Source organism: Cordyceps fumosorosea, assembly GCF_001636725.1.
Source record: "Cordyceps fumosorosea ARSEF 2679 chromosome Unknown scaffold_3, whole genome shotgun sequence".
Classification (NCBI taxonomy): domain Eukaryota; kingdom Fungi; phylum Ascomycota; class Sordariomycetes; order Hypocreales; family Cordycipitaceae; genus Cordyceps; species Cordyceps fumosorosea.
In genome coordinates this window covers 1,333,215-1,346,668 of record NW_017387303.1, presented here as the reverse complement: position 1 = coordinate 1,346,668, position 13,454 = coordinate 1,333,215, and the positions used below count along the sequence as shown (strand labels likewise).

Genomic DNA, 13,454 nt, shown 5'->3' with positions numbered 1-13,454 from the left:
ACTGCCCCGCGCGAAACATGGTGGCGTCAATCAACGGCTTGCCCCCCCTTGGAAGAAGAAAGAAAATATTCACGATGCAGGCGGCCGAGGCTGGTGCGACAGACAGAAGCTCAGCCACAGCGGTCGGTCCGCCGGCGATGTGAACGGGTGCGCGATCCAGCATGATCCCGATATGGAACTGATTTGGGGGGGTTTCCAAGGGGCGATGCATACGAGGTAGGTAGGTATGTATTTAAGTAAGTAAGCGACGGGTGAGGCTGAAGTAGCAAACGGGAAGTGTGAAGCAATCTTGGAAATTGGTAGTTTCAATTTGAATGATGAGCTATCATTTTTCTTTGCTTCTGACTCGTGAGATGCGTTGGAGTATCGGGAAGAACCTAGATGGACGCCCTGAGAGCCTTGAAGACGTCATCGCGGCCGCCGACGAAGCGGCGCTCGGCCGTCTTCCAGTTGATGACCTTCCAAATGTTTTCAATGTACGCGGCCTTGCCGTTGAGGTACTGTTTCTCCATTAGCCTCTACCAATCTTCCCAAAGCAGTCAACCCCGCGAAATCTCATACCTGCAAGTAGTAGGCGTGCTCCCACATATCCACGCCAAACACCGGCGTCTCCGCGCCGACCACCGGATCCTGGTCCTTTGTCGTGACGATCCTCAGCGCGCCCCCGTGCGCCGTGTCCTTGACGAGCCACCCCCAGCCGCTGCCCTGCAAGCCGAGCAGCGCCGCGGCGAAAGCCTTTTGGAAGGCCTCGACGGAGCCCCAGGTGGCCGCGAGGGCGGCGGCCAGGCGCGGGGCGGCAGCGGTGAGGTCGGCGTCGGGGCTGCTGGCCGGGGTTAGGTTCTCCCAGAAGAGAGAATGGTTGATGTGGCCGCCGCCGTTGAAGCGGATGGCCTGCTGCAGGGCGATCTGGGCGGCGACGTCGGCGGAGGCGGCGGCGGCGGACTGCAGCGCGGCGTTGAGGTTGGTCACGTAGGCCTGGTGGTGCCGGCCGTGGTGCAGCTCCATGATTTGTTTGGAGATGCTGGGCTCAAGGGCCTGTAGGAGCCGAGGTTAGAGAGAAAGACTTGGTTCCAAGGACAGGGCAGGGCACGTACATCATAGGCGTAGGGAAGAGGAGGGAGGGAGTAGGCGCTGGCCATGGTGAGCTGATGGGAGGAGGTTCGAGACTATCTTGAAGAGGTGAAGGATAGAAGAAGAAGAACAGACCAAGTCTATGAGACACAAATAAAAGCCTTACCCCTCCATTGGGCGGCGGCGGGGAAACGACGCAGCTGCACGCCATCGCCCTCCCTCGTCACTTACACATACCCTGACAAAGCAAGATTGCTGCAAGGCAGACATCCTCCAGCCAATCGGGGGTATGACGTGAGCCTCGGGGCCTGTCATTGGATAGATCTCACAAAGACATGAGAGATGGCCCTCAAGGTATCGCAAAACAAGTCAGGTCCGGCAGGCATGAGTTTGAATCGGAGCATTCGCTCTCAAACTTGCTCATAGAGGTTCACCAGTGGGGCCGGGCCGCCTTCAGCTTTGAGCTGGTTGCAGCAACATTGGGCTGTTTTATATGATGCACAAGCTGTGTGTTCTCCCTTTTTCCTTTTTTTGTCTTATTATAACTGAGAAGGTTTCTCATGTTTGTTTCATCGTCGTTCAGTGAGGCGGTACACGAGCAAGTTTTGGCGCCTGTGTGGTTGGTGGTTGGTGAGCGGTGGCTATATATAAGCCGGGGCCAAGGCGACTCTCCATCTTCCTCGACTCAACAAAGACGCGAAATTTCTTGAAAAAAAAAAGAAAGAAAGAAAGAAAGCGGAAATCCAATTTCAAAAAGACATCATGTGCGGCCCAGAGACTACGAATCGCCCCCGCGGCGGCGCCCTGGTCGCCCTCAACCCACCCGGGATCGGCTCATCGTCGCCGACGACCACGACAGTGGCCGCCGTGATGACTGGCGACCTCACATTTCACACTCCCGGGCATCCCGACAGCGCCGAGGCGACCCATGCACGACTAGCCTTTGACCAACCGCGGTGGCAGACGGCGACTCTACCCTCCGATCTCCGCGTCGTCATCCAGTTGCGTTTGCCCTACTTCATACCCTGTACATGCTGCTAACTGGATGTAGTGCGGGAGGCGACATGACCAAAGATGCCAGCGACTGCGGCCTGTTCCGCCAACTACGGCTGGCGGCGACGAGTCCAGCCATCGCGGCCGGCGCTGGAGGTGTTTGGGAGTGGCCCCTGCCGCAGGCGCTCTCGCTGCAGGTCGGCAGCGACGGCATCATCGGACGCCGCGTGTCCGTCTACGCTGACGATGACGACGGCCGGACCGATCGGGCGGTGCTCGCAGAGGGAATCGTGGGGTTTAATAGTTGGACGACCGAGAGGGCGTCGCTGTAACGATGTAGCTTTCACGCCGGACGACGGGGGAATGCTCCCGGCAGGAAGACGCGGCCAAAGTGGACTCATCAAGCATTTCATTACTGCATCATATAACCAGATAACACTGGCAACTTGATATCAAAATAGCTGCAGTCTTGACGGTACTTGCTACTCGATTTTTCTAATGCGATCACAGGGTTGTCCGCCGTCGCCCGAACCACGATAGGCGCATACATGTCTACACAAATTTCACCACTCGTCGACTCTCAAGCACCCAAGCAGGACCGGGATTCTCCGGCATGGCCAAAAAAAGGAACCCAGCCCGTCTCATCGACACCATGTCCGCCGCCGCCGCGACAATGAGCCCCCTCACGACGTGGTGGCGGCCCGGAGGCTGACCTCCCTCACCCTTCATCGCCGCCGCCCTGCGCGTCCGCACCAGCGGCAGCGCGAACAGCGGTACGTCCCGCAGCGCCTCTCCCGACGCGGTCATCGTTTCCAGGAACAGCATGACGCCCGCCTCGTCGGCCTTCACCCTCGCTACGCAGGCGAAGCACGACTTTTATGGCCTGATAGAACCCAAAAGCCTTGGCCTCCCTCCGGTGGCTGCGTCAGCCACATGTCAAAATAGTATAATAAAAATTCTTAATCCTATTATATAAATTTACTATATAGTGTGTAGGGCAATGGTCTATTTGTATGAATGGTGGTAGCTTAGCTTTATAAAGAATTCGATCTGTACCACTTGAGCCTCATCTTGATGAAGAAACAATCCATCTCCGCAAGTGAACATCTGTTACACATACCGAAAGCGCCCAAAACAAAGAGTTTTGTAAAGTTCACATGATATCCCTGTACCAAGTACTTATTCGCCGAGTGCGGACTTAATCTACCCAGTTTCATCATGTACCTCACCAATACTTCCTCCCTTGCAGTCATGGATGACATCGTGGGCAAGACGTCGCTGGATGGCAAGCCTGTTGCGAGAGTATGCCAAATACTGAACTCGGCTGGTGTGCCAAATGTTCTTTGGGGCAATTATTTGCTGACGATTTATGGTGTGCCAACCATCATTGACGTTCGTTTAACCCTCTCCTTCGAAACCCAACGCAGCGCTGACCCAATAACAGGATGTGGCCTTTATTGTGCCCGATGATCAAATAACGGCAGCTTCATCTGCCCTTGCCCAGGCCAAGTTTACTCCTTGCCGAAAGAACCTGAACTGCGACTGCTCATGTCGTTTTCAGGCTCAACGCCCTTTGGAGCACTTTCACATGAGTGATGTGTTTGTGCTATCCTTGTACCAAAAATCCGACAGCCTCTGGGAGCTCACAGATCTCGACTCTCCTATGTCGGCAAACGCCGGCAGTATCCTAAGTGCGTCGGACCCTTCACTTCCCTCAGCCGCTCCGGGCAGGGGCCAAGGGCGATTGTCGTCAGAATATTCCACTGTGCGGGTTCCAGCCTTTGCAAAGTTTTGTGAGAGTTTGCTTCTCCTCATGTGCCGCGATTACAACACCACCTACGAGTCTTACTGGATGACCTTGTTGACTTGTATGTTGATGGGACGGATTCTTTTAGCGCTAAAGATCTGGGATATGAGTTCAGAAAGTTTTTATTGCGCCGTGAAGAAGCCGATGCTTCTTCCATGTGGCCGCTTTTGGAGGAGCTCCGCTCCAACTTGTCTTCGAGCGGTCGTCTGCCGAATGGCCAGAATTTGTAATTTTAAATGATTAATGATATCAAGGGCGGATTTTGGTCAATTTCCGAGTCATTCATGGAGTTAAGCGTCGTCAATTGACTGTTTTGAACATTTCATAGCTATGTCAGGAAAAGCCCTCGGAATAGCTTGCCTAATAAATCTTAATAACCTTTGAGACATTAAAACCAGCAGCCTGTGAAGAGTAGTACCCTCTCTCATTTGACATGACGCGTTTCCCATTCTCATATTGGAAGTCGCAGTTGAAATGGGCGTGTCCAAACGCCCAAACCTGGCGGTGGCTGCCTGCCCCTGCAATGGCTGCAACGGAGGCCTAGCTATGGGTACCTCCGTACCATAAGGTAGCGACAACAATGACCAAATAGCACAATGGTGAATCAGCTCTGCTTGACATTCCCACAACTGCGAGTACTGGGAATACATCTGCCCTTAGGCCTCATGCCTGCAGAATGCAGACTTCGACACCTGCGACCAAGGCAAAAAACAACAATAACAAATAATCAATAATCTTATTCATTGCGGCGGACTGCCGACCGGAACAGGCCCGCAAGCGCGCCTGGAACTGAGACCCAGGCAAACAAAGATATAACAATGCCACCACCATCCTGACAGAACCTTCCCCAACCTGATATAATAAGGGGGGTGGAGGGTGTATCAGCAATATCGCGTATCAAAAGCATCACAATTTTACCCGTACATACTCTCGCTTTTTTCAAGACTCCACTGGATTGGGTTTCAATGTGCTCGTATGAATGATGAATGTCGTTAAAAAGGTCCGATGTTTGCTTTCGGCTTGACAGCCAGATCTCTGCCACAGTTACAGTTACACAGCCACCAACCTCGTGGCGCAAGCTGCCTCCGCCAGCAACCAGCCTTCAACATTCCTGCGACAGTCTGGATCAAAGATCTTTCTCCTCATCGAAACGCTCAAATTTGTACCTCTCTTCTTTCCTTTAATCTTTTCTCCTCAAAAGCTTCAAAATCACTACCTGTTTCAAATGACATAACCTACACCACTGGTGGTGCCCGACGGCCTCTTGCTCCAAACCCGAACGCACGCGCCCGCGGCTGTGTGCGTTCGCGCCCACGCGCCCAACCATGCCGTTTGTCGCCAACACGCCCGAGTCGCTGCTCGCACGCTCCGACTCCAAGAACCCCAAGTCGACATGTCGCGGCATCACCTCGGCCGGTCGTCCCTGCCGCCGGCCGCTTGGCGCGCGACCCGACAGCACGCACCGCCTGACCGCCGCGCCCGACGACCCCGCGGACGAGAGCCTGTACTGCTGGCAGCACAAGGAGCAGGCGAGCAGCCACTCGGCGCGCTCCAGCCCGGGACCCAAGCCGCCGACGATCCGCGAGGAGCGCACGAGCCTGGACACGCTGGCGGACCGGCTCGGCCTCGTGGACGTGGGTTCCACGGGACGGCCCGACAAGCCGGGTAGGAGGCCGCACGGGGGGCGGGAGGAGGGGGTGTCGGCTTATCCAGCGGGCTTCGAGAGCAAACCGGTGCGACACTCGAGGCCGCAGCAGCAACAGAAGAAGAAGAAGAAGCAGAAGCAGCAGCAGCAGCAGACGAGCCAGCTCGCGTTTTGCTGCTGCTTCAGCCTTCCAATTCAGCAGGTAGAGGACGAACCGGAGGAGAAGCCAAAGCCGAGACCCTCGAACAAGCCATACCAGCCGGAGCCGATGCCGACCCATCAGCCCCAGCGACCGCCTACGAGTCGACCGCCGCCGTACCGGCCACCGTTGCCGTCACCTGCCAAGAGTTCCAGATCGGACGTTTCGGTCACGGCGCAGCTGAAGCGCCTCATCCCCAACTCCCTCGACGCCGCCACCGCGGCCCTGCTCATGGCCGAGCTGGTCCGCCCCATCACCGAGTCCGACGAGCCGGGCTACATCTACATGTTCTGGCTAGTCCAGGAGGCCGGTGCCGCTGATGGCGACCAGCACCGGCGCGCTCCCGTCGAAGCGGCCCGGTCCCTGCTCGCCCCTCCGCCGTCCACCCCGCGCGGTCGCCGCGCCAGCGACGCCGTCTCCCGCTACGCCTCGCAGTCCTCACCCGGCGGTAGGCGGAAGACGACGATGCTGCTCAAGATTGGCCGCGCCGCCAACGTCCAGCGGCGGATGAACCAGTGGCAGCGGCAGTGCGGGTACGACGTCGAGGTGCTGCGGTACTACCCGTACGCGTCCTCGTCGACGCCGACCCCGTCGCCGGGTCGGCACGGGCGGGGGAGCGACGACGACTCATCGACGCCGCTGCCGGCGGGGGCGATGACGCCGCACGCGAAGCGCGTGGAGAGGCTGGTGCACATTGAGCTCACGGGGATGGGGCTGCGGGCGGAGAGGGAGACGTGCAAGGCGTGCGGGAGGGATCACAGGGAGTGGTTCGAGGTGGGCGCGACGAGGGAGGATGTGAGAAGGGTGGACGAGGTTATCCGGAGATGGGTGGAGTGGGATTGCCGGGAGGATTGAGCATGGCGACGAACATTACGAACATGGATGAGTACATGATGGTAGATTATGAGCATAGAAGAGTACTAGAGAGCATAGGGTATCCAATCATGAGTTTCTCTGCTACATTCATGCGCGCAGGTTAATAACCATGTAATGTTGGAGATGTATGGGTCTACTCATAATCGTTGTACATACAAATGTCCCCTTTACAAGCCCTGGCCACTACGACTCTAGAAGTAGGTATTATTAGAATTGAGATATAATAGATGGAAAAATATAATAGATGGAAAAATATAATAGATGGAGAATAGTAGACAGAGAAGACAGAGAAGACAGAAGAGACATCGCATTCTACGTTAGCTTGAGTAATAAGACGTGGCTGCGGTGAAACAAGACAGCCATCGATCCCAGCAGCAACGGCTTCTTCCAGGGGCAATAGTCCGTCGGAACGAAGAGAACTTTGTCAGAACCCTTCATGATCCACTTGTGATCGCTGCTCACCCCATAACCCTCGTACACCAGCTGTTGATCGTGTGGACCTCGCTTCTTGGTGCCATGCACAGTCTTCACATACAGTAGCACGTCGTCTTCCCGATGTCGAACGCGATGATTGGGTTGGGGGCCTGGTGGAAAGGCGTACCAGGGTAAGCGACGGTCACGCTCCTGTCATAACTCAGGCCCGGGGTCCAATTCCTCAGAGACGCCAGCTGCAATGCCACAAACGTCAAGAATGCCCGTTTTCTGCCGCCAAAGACGAATGTGCCGTCCGCTCAGTGAGAATGACAAACTCGTCACCTCGAACGGGTTTGACGGAGGGAGGAACCCGCCACTCGTGTAAAACTGTAAAGCTTCCATCGGCGGCAATTTCCCACATTTGCCACTGACCGGTTTCAAAACTGCTGAAAACTAGGCGATGGCTATCCGAGGAGAATGCAACCGCAGAGAGCCCTCCATCAGCAGTCGCGATCCGTTGGGGGACTTGCCACCCGTTTGCTTCACTCCAAATGATAGCGTCAGAAACGAACGACTTGAGCTGGAGTAGAAATTTTGAGACTTTAGCAGCCTGGTTCTTGACAACCAACTTTTCACCAAAAATGGTGTAGGTTGCTCTCTTTTCATCCATGCGCTCAAGTCCTCTAGTCACAGTATCATCCAGCTGTTCTTGCCTTGTCCTCTGGCGGGGGGCGTCCTGCTCCGTCGGCTGCGAATGTTGTTGCAGAAGCAGCGACTCGTATTCGGTGACGAGTTTTTCCTTTTTTGGCTTTGAGCTTTGTGTAGGCCTTGTCCCACAAAGACTTCTGCGCCGGCTCTTCTGGTGCTTTAGGTACCTCGAGTGCCTCAATTGCTTCAGGTTCCTCGAGTGCTTCAGGTGCATCAGCTGCCTTAGGCTCAGGTGCCACAGGTGCCTCGAGTGCGTCCTCTGTAGCGGAGGCTGGGCCCAGGGTATCATCACCTTTATTGGTCAATTGTCGCTCGATAATGCGACTTTTGGGGCTAGGCGAACGATGTGCAGCACCTATGTTCTTCTTGAACCGTCGCCACATTTGGCGAGCACCAGCGAAGGTATCATCACGGCACGAGGTTGATCGTGATCGTTGGATGGCGGCATAGCGGGAAGGACTCTCGGAGCAGGGTAATTGATAGTTGTAAGCAGACCATATATTCGAATGAATGTTTCCTGGAAGGGGACAAAGATCTGAGACGGCACAATGCTATTTACCCCGCGTGCGATGACGAGGTCGACTAAAGGCCAGGTCGGCTGAAGGCCAGGTCAGGCTTGCATGCATGCAGAACATGCGCGGCTAGTCATGCGCATCGACGAATAACCGAGTTTCTCCCATCAATCAACACGGCTGAGATATGTCTCATATACTACAGATGCCCCTATCAAATGTCATGTCTTGTACCTCTATTTCCACCATAGTTGAAGCGAGAGGCCCTAGTTTGTGAGGGAACCATATACAGCCTCATGTACCAGAGCTTCAGCACCGGGGTATTCTTTTACACACATTATCATAGTTTTTCAGTGTATGTATTTCCCTTTACGGTGATTTTGGGCGAGACCACTATTGTTGGCAGGTTGGCTGGTCTGGGGGCGTCCTATTGTGTGCTGGCCGTGACATCTATCTTTAGTCGGCGCCACTTACCAGGTCAGCTTCGCGCTCGGGTTGATTCAGCCGATGTGGCGCCTGAAGCCGGCCGCTACATCTTGACCAATAAGTGGCTGGCGCCACGGCGTCGAAGCCCGACTTAGAGGCAATACATACGAGGGGCGCCAACAGCCGACGGTAACTTCAGCAAGGTTCGGATACATAAGTGACCAAGTGTGTTAAATGTCGCTTCGTTGATGGAGAACGGGTAGTGAAAATCATGGTCCATTGGTATCCTTGTAAACAAAACACTACAAAATAATTCATATTACCAACCATCCGTCAATATAGTCAGTCCACCTCCAAGCTGCCGTGTAAGTGGCCGCCGACAAGCAGCGCCAGGTATTAGCTTAGCCAGCAGCTTCTTTTCAAGATGCCACCCCTTCTTTTTATGAGGCACATTTACGGTGTGGTGACCTCGTGCTGCTCAACCGGAGGGGTGTGAGGCTTCTCAATGTCGGCAGTCTTGGCCGCAGCCTCGATATCACCGTGCTCAGCCTTGCGCATGGCGCCAGTGACAGGATGAGTCTTCCAGGCAGGGGTGCCAATGTACGGAATACCCTTGGGGTCCTCGAACATGGCCTCGGTCTCTTCCAGCGTCTTTCCGGCCGTTTCGGGGAAGCCAAAGAAGACGTGGACGAATGCGGCGACATTGAAGACGGCAAAGACGATGTAGGCCTTCCAGGCAATGTTCGCAAAGGCAGGAGGCGTGAAGAGACCCAGCGCAGTGTTGAAGGCCCAGTTACCGGACGTGGCCAGGGCGACACCCTTGCTGCGAAGACGAAGAGGGAACAGCTCGGGAGGGTACGTCCAGGACGCCGGGCCCCAAGTGGGAGCAAAAGAGGCGACGAAGAGGTAAGTTCCGGCAATGAGGGCCTTGGCAGGGGCACCAGAGACCGTCATGGACAGGACATCTTGCTTGCGCTGCTCCTTGGGGATGATTTCAGCGTGCGTGGCGAGGATGCCAGCGTTCATGAACATCCAGGTACCCATGAGGGTAGAACCGATCAGCATGGTCTTGCGACGGCCCCATCTATCAGCCCAGAGAAGCGCGGGGACAGTCATCAAGACGTTGATGATGTACTGAATAGAGGACGCGAGCAAGTTGGCGTTGCCGCTGTATCCCGCCATTTCGAAAATGTAGGTAATGTAGTACATCATGACGTTCATGCCGCAAAGTTGAGACCAGATCTGGGTGAAGAGACCAATGACGGTTCTGTTCAGCATCCTTGGCTTGAACAGATCAAGGTAGGTCACGTCGGCATGACGGCGCTCAAACTCGCACATGTCCTTGATATCCTGCAACTCGTACGAGACAAAAGGATGGTTGGGGTCTCCCTGGCCGTGGACGAGGGTGAGAACGTTGTGGCACTCCTCCCAGCGGTCCTTGCGCGCGAGCCAGCGGGGTGACTCGGGCAGAGGCATCATCATGAAGAAGAGGAAGATGGCTGGGATCATCTGGAGAGCCCAGGGCACGCGCCAGTTGGCCGTGCTGTGGTCGTTCCACTCGTTCTTGCCAATCTGAGCACAGCCGTAGGAGATGTAGTACATGATGAGGATGCCCCAGGTAATGGCCCATTGCTGGAAGCCAATGAAGCGACCGCGCTTGGACGGGGGCGAGATCTCGGCAATGTAGACGGGGACCTGAGCAGATTCGATACCGACGGAGAGACCGTTGATGATGCGGCCGATGATGAGCATGGCCTTGTTCTGGGCCGCAGCGCAAAGAATGGAACCGATGACCCTGGGTTGAGGGGTTAGCCACAAAGTTGTTGACCACTGTTCGAGGCCAGACAGTACTTACCAAATGACGGCGCCAATCATGATGGACTTTTTGCGGCCTATGCGATCAGAAAGGATACCGGAGATCAGAGCGCCGAGCCAGGAGCCGGCGGCCATGGAGGCGACGATGCCACCCTGGGTGAGCGGCTTGGGACCGCTGCATGGCTCCTCGGTGAAAGGAGGGCCCTTGGGGCCGTCGTTGAAATAACAGTTGTAGGACTGTTCGCCGAGCTGGGCCGACATGGACGAGATATCAAAGCCGAACAAGGCGCCTCCGACGACGGAGACGCCTGCAATGACGTACAAATTGCCGATGGGCATGGTCAGGGATGGACCGACCTCTCCTGGAGGTGAGATCTGATAAAATACTTTGTCTTGGTTAATGTACTGAAGTTGTCGTCAGTCCGTTCAAGGAAGTCAACAACATGAGCGAGAAAGAAAGAAATCCGAGGCACGAGGCTGAAGGGAGGGGTGGGAAGCCGTGCTCTTTATAGGAATGGGAAGGAATAAAGAAAAGTAATAAGATTAGTTGGCACTTAGGTTTCGGTCGTCAGCATTAAGGTAAGTAGGTCCAGAGAGGCAAAGGAAGGCTGGGGGGGGGGGGGTTTCCCGTGTGGCTGCCCATGGGGAAGGTAGGATGGCAAAAGGTGGCTTGCGGCCAGGGCTTCCAATTTGGAGAAGGATGCGCGCGGGCAGGGGATCCATGAGCGGCCGGACTGATGATTTAGTCTATTTTTTGTGCCAACTTTTGGAGGGGAGGGTTTGCATTTGGGGTATTTGGGAGTGTCGAGGCGACATGATGGTGTGGGACGGCGCAGTATTAGTGAGGTGGTGGTGGGCAAGAGACAGGCCAGCTACGGCTGTAATTACGCCAGAGAAGAAAGTACAAAGTATAACGTATGTATGCAGTTCTCACTAGAAGAAATCCTGCTGAAAGCTTTTTGATACTTTGTTTTTCAATCATGTTTTGAGGGAGAAAATGTACCAGTATTCGTATCCTTCCTGGTCGCACCCCCCACCCCCGCTCCCTCCTTCCAGCCCTTTTATCATGACTCCACCAAAATTTCTCGAATCCTTCCTCCTCCCACAACTCACACTGTGCCGTCTTTGTTTTGGCTTCGTTCTTCATCTTCCCTCACAGGAGGCGGGTGATTGCATCGTTGCATCGGTATTTGCACTATTGAAGCACGAACCATACTGACCAGCCCTATTCTTGAACAAGTATTCACGCACCCCGTGAAGCTGAACGTCGGACGACGCTGCGTAACCGACTTCCGACCACCATCCTTCTTCCAACACAACACCCTTACCTAGTGCTACCCTGTGCGATACCCGCAACCGTATTCTGGATACCTGTGTAAAAACTGCAAGTCTGTCCGTTCCAGTTCCACACAAAACAACAACAACAATCTCCAAGCTCTCAGGTCAGGCTTGGGGGCTGTTCCAGGTGTTGGCCACTTGGGGCATGCCATGCCGGGGGGCGTGGGCCAGCACAACAGGAGGGGGTAGAAGGATCGGCCAGCCGAAAAGCTCACGACGTGGAGTGCATGGCGCCGAGAATTAGGCCGTCCGTCCAGCGACAAGGCAGGGCCGAGATGGAGGACACCAGCCGGCGCATTTGATTTCTGCCTTTGGGCCCAACGTCAGAGGCGCTCCCCAAGACTTGGTTTCAGACGACTTTCTGCCGCATTCGAGCTCCCCGGCTGATGATTACCTTTCCGTTGCCCGTGTTGTGGTGGTCGGCACTGGAATGAAGACGGCCTTTGTTAACCTGCCCTCAGCTTGTCGCGGATCATTTGCTGATCCACGCTGCGGGGGAGGATACTTGCCACAGAAACGTGGTCTGGAAGGCTCCCTAGCGGCTCTGACAAAAGGGGGTTCACACCAACCAAAGAGGCATGGGATTCTAATTGCATACAGCCGATAATTCTTCCTTTTCCCGTTGCTTGGTCTTCGACTCTTGGAATGCGCCCGTCTTCTCCAGCCTGTCGGTGGTTTTGGCTGATGTATCTGACGAACAACCCACCGCATCGCAATCTCTCCACCATGGCTTGCGCCACGACGCCAACCACGTCGGGTGCCGTACCAATTACCCGTGCTCATGTTGAGACCCGTCGGCAGCTCGACCCTATGTGCTTTGCTTCGGCTCCGGCGAGTCACCACTGCGACAACTGAAGTGTGTGCTTGCAAGTCACAGACCCCTCACCGTCAACAAAGCAAGGCAACTGAAGTTCGGACCTACTTATCTACTTGAGAATGCAACATGGGCGACGGGGCAGCCATGGGGCGCTCACAGCACTAAAATCACCGCTTGTCAATCAGCGTTGAGGCTTCAGGCAAGGCTACGGCCACCCAGCCGAAGTCTCTCCGAACAAACTGCAGCCGAAGTTGACTTTTGCTACCCCGGATTACACACAAAGAACCATGCCGTTGTTCTGCTGTCGCCTTGATGCAACACCAAGACGGCGACTCCCGGGCTTCTTCCCAAAGTACCTTGGATGTACGTCTGTACATATGTATGGATGCTGATCAAGCACAGTGGCCACTGCCAGCATCAAGCGCTCCAATAATAGCAATGGTCCGGGCCCGCTAGTGCTGCAATTTGGTGCCTCTCCAATTCTGCCCGCCTGACTCTTTGCTGTCAAGGTTGGCGATACGCACACCGCAACCAGCTTGCACGCCACGCCGCTCCCGGCCAGCCGTTGGGAGGCTGTCAAGGGCGAAGAGCTGCTGCTTCACGGATCCCAACCCGCCACAACTCCACAGTAGGTCCGATCAAACACATGCCAGATGCTGGTCATCGGTTGCGAAACGCTTTTTTGTTGGAACAGTGCCACTCAGAGAAGCCAAGCTCGGCGACTTCTCTGTGCTTTTTTTCGTTCGCGGCGGGGAGGCTGGCGCCCATCAAGCCACTGGAAATAGAAGCAGCAAGCTCCGAAGCAATAGAAGACTCAGACGCTATCATCGCTG

At 55.3% G+C, this 13,454-nt stretch overlaps 4 protein-coding genes across 4 annotated transcripts; 2 read left to right on the top strand and 2 right to left on the bottom strand.

Moving 5' to 3' along the window:
- Nucleotides 1–377: 377 nt before the first annotated feature.
- ISF_02112 (cytosol Mn-superoxide dismutase) lies at nucleotides 378–1,139 on the bottom strand (the record flags this gene model as incomplete). The annotated part of the gene is made up of 3 exons (XM_018845719.1): nucleotides 378–500; nucleotides 562–1,035; nucleotides 1,095–1,139. 3 exons carry the CDS (start codon nucleotides 1,137–1,139, stop codon nucleotides 378–380), a joined length of 642 nt encoding a protein of 213 aa, XP_018707442.1.
- Nucleotides 1,140–1,833: 694 nt separating this feature from the next.
- On the top strand, nucleotides 1,834–2,396 carry ISF_02111 (hypothetical protein; the record flags this gene model as incomplete). Its single annotated transcript, XM_018845718.1, has 2 exons — nucleotides 1,834–2,072; nucleotides 2,123–2,396. 2 exons carry the CDS (start codon nucleotides 1,834–1,836, stop codon nucleotides 2,394–2,396), a joined length of 513 nt encoding a protein of 170 aa, XP_018707441.1.
- Nucleotides 2,397–5,196: 2,800 nt separating this feature from the next.
- ISF_02110 (DNA-binding protein) lies at nucleotides 5,197–6,570 on the top strand (the record flags this gene model as incomplete). Its single annotated transcript, XM_018845717.1, has 1 exon — nucleotides 5,197–6,570. The coding sequence occupies one exon, from the start codon at nucleotides 5,197–5,199 to the stop codon at nucleotides 6,568–6,570; it is 1,374 nt and encodes a 457-aa protein (XP_018707440.1).
- A 2,534-nt stretch (nucleotides 6,571–9,104) lies between these two features.
- Nucleotides 9,105–10,805, bottom strand: ISF_02109 (General substrate transporter; the record flags this gene model as incomplete). Its single annotated transcript, XM_018845716.1, has 2 exons — nucleotides 9,105–10,446; nucleotides 10,507–10,805. The coding sequence occupies 2 exons, from the start codon at nucleotides 10,803–10,805 to the stop codon at nucleotides 9,105–9,107; spliced, it is 1,641 nt and encodes a 546-aa protein (XP_018707439.1).
- Between the last annotated feature and the right edge of the window lie 2,649 nt (nucleotides 10,806–13,454).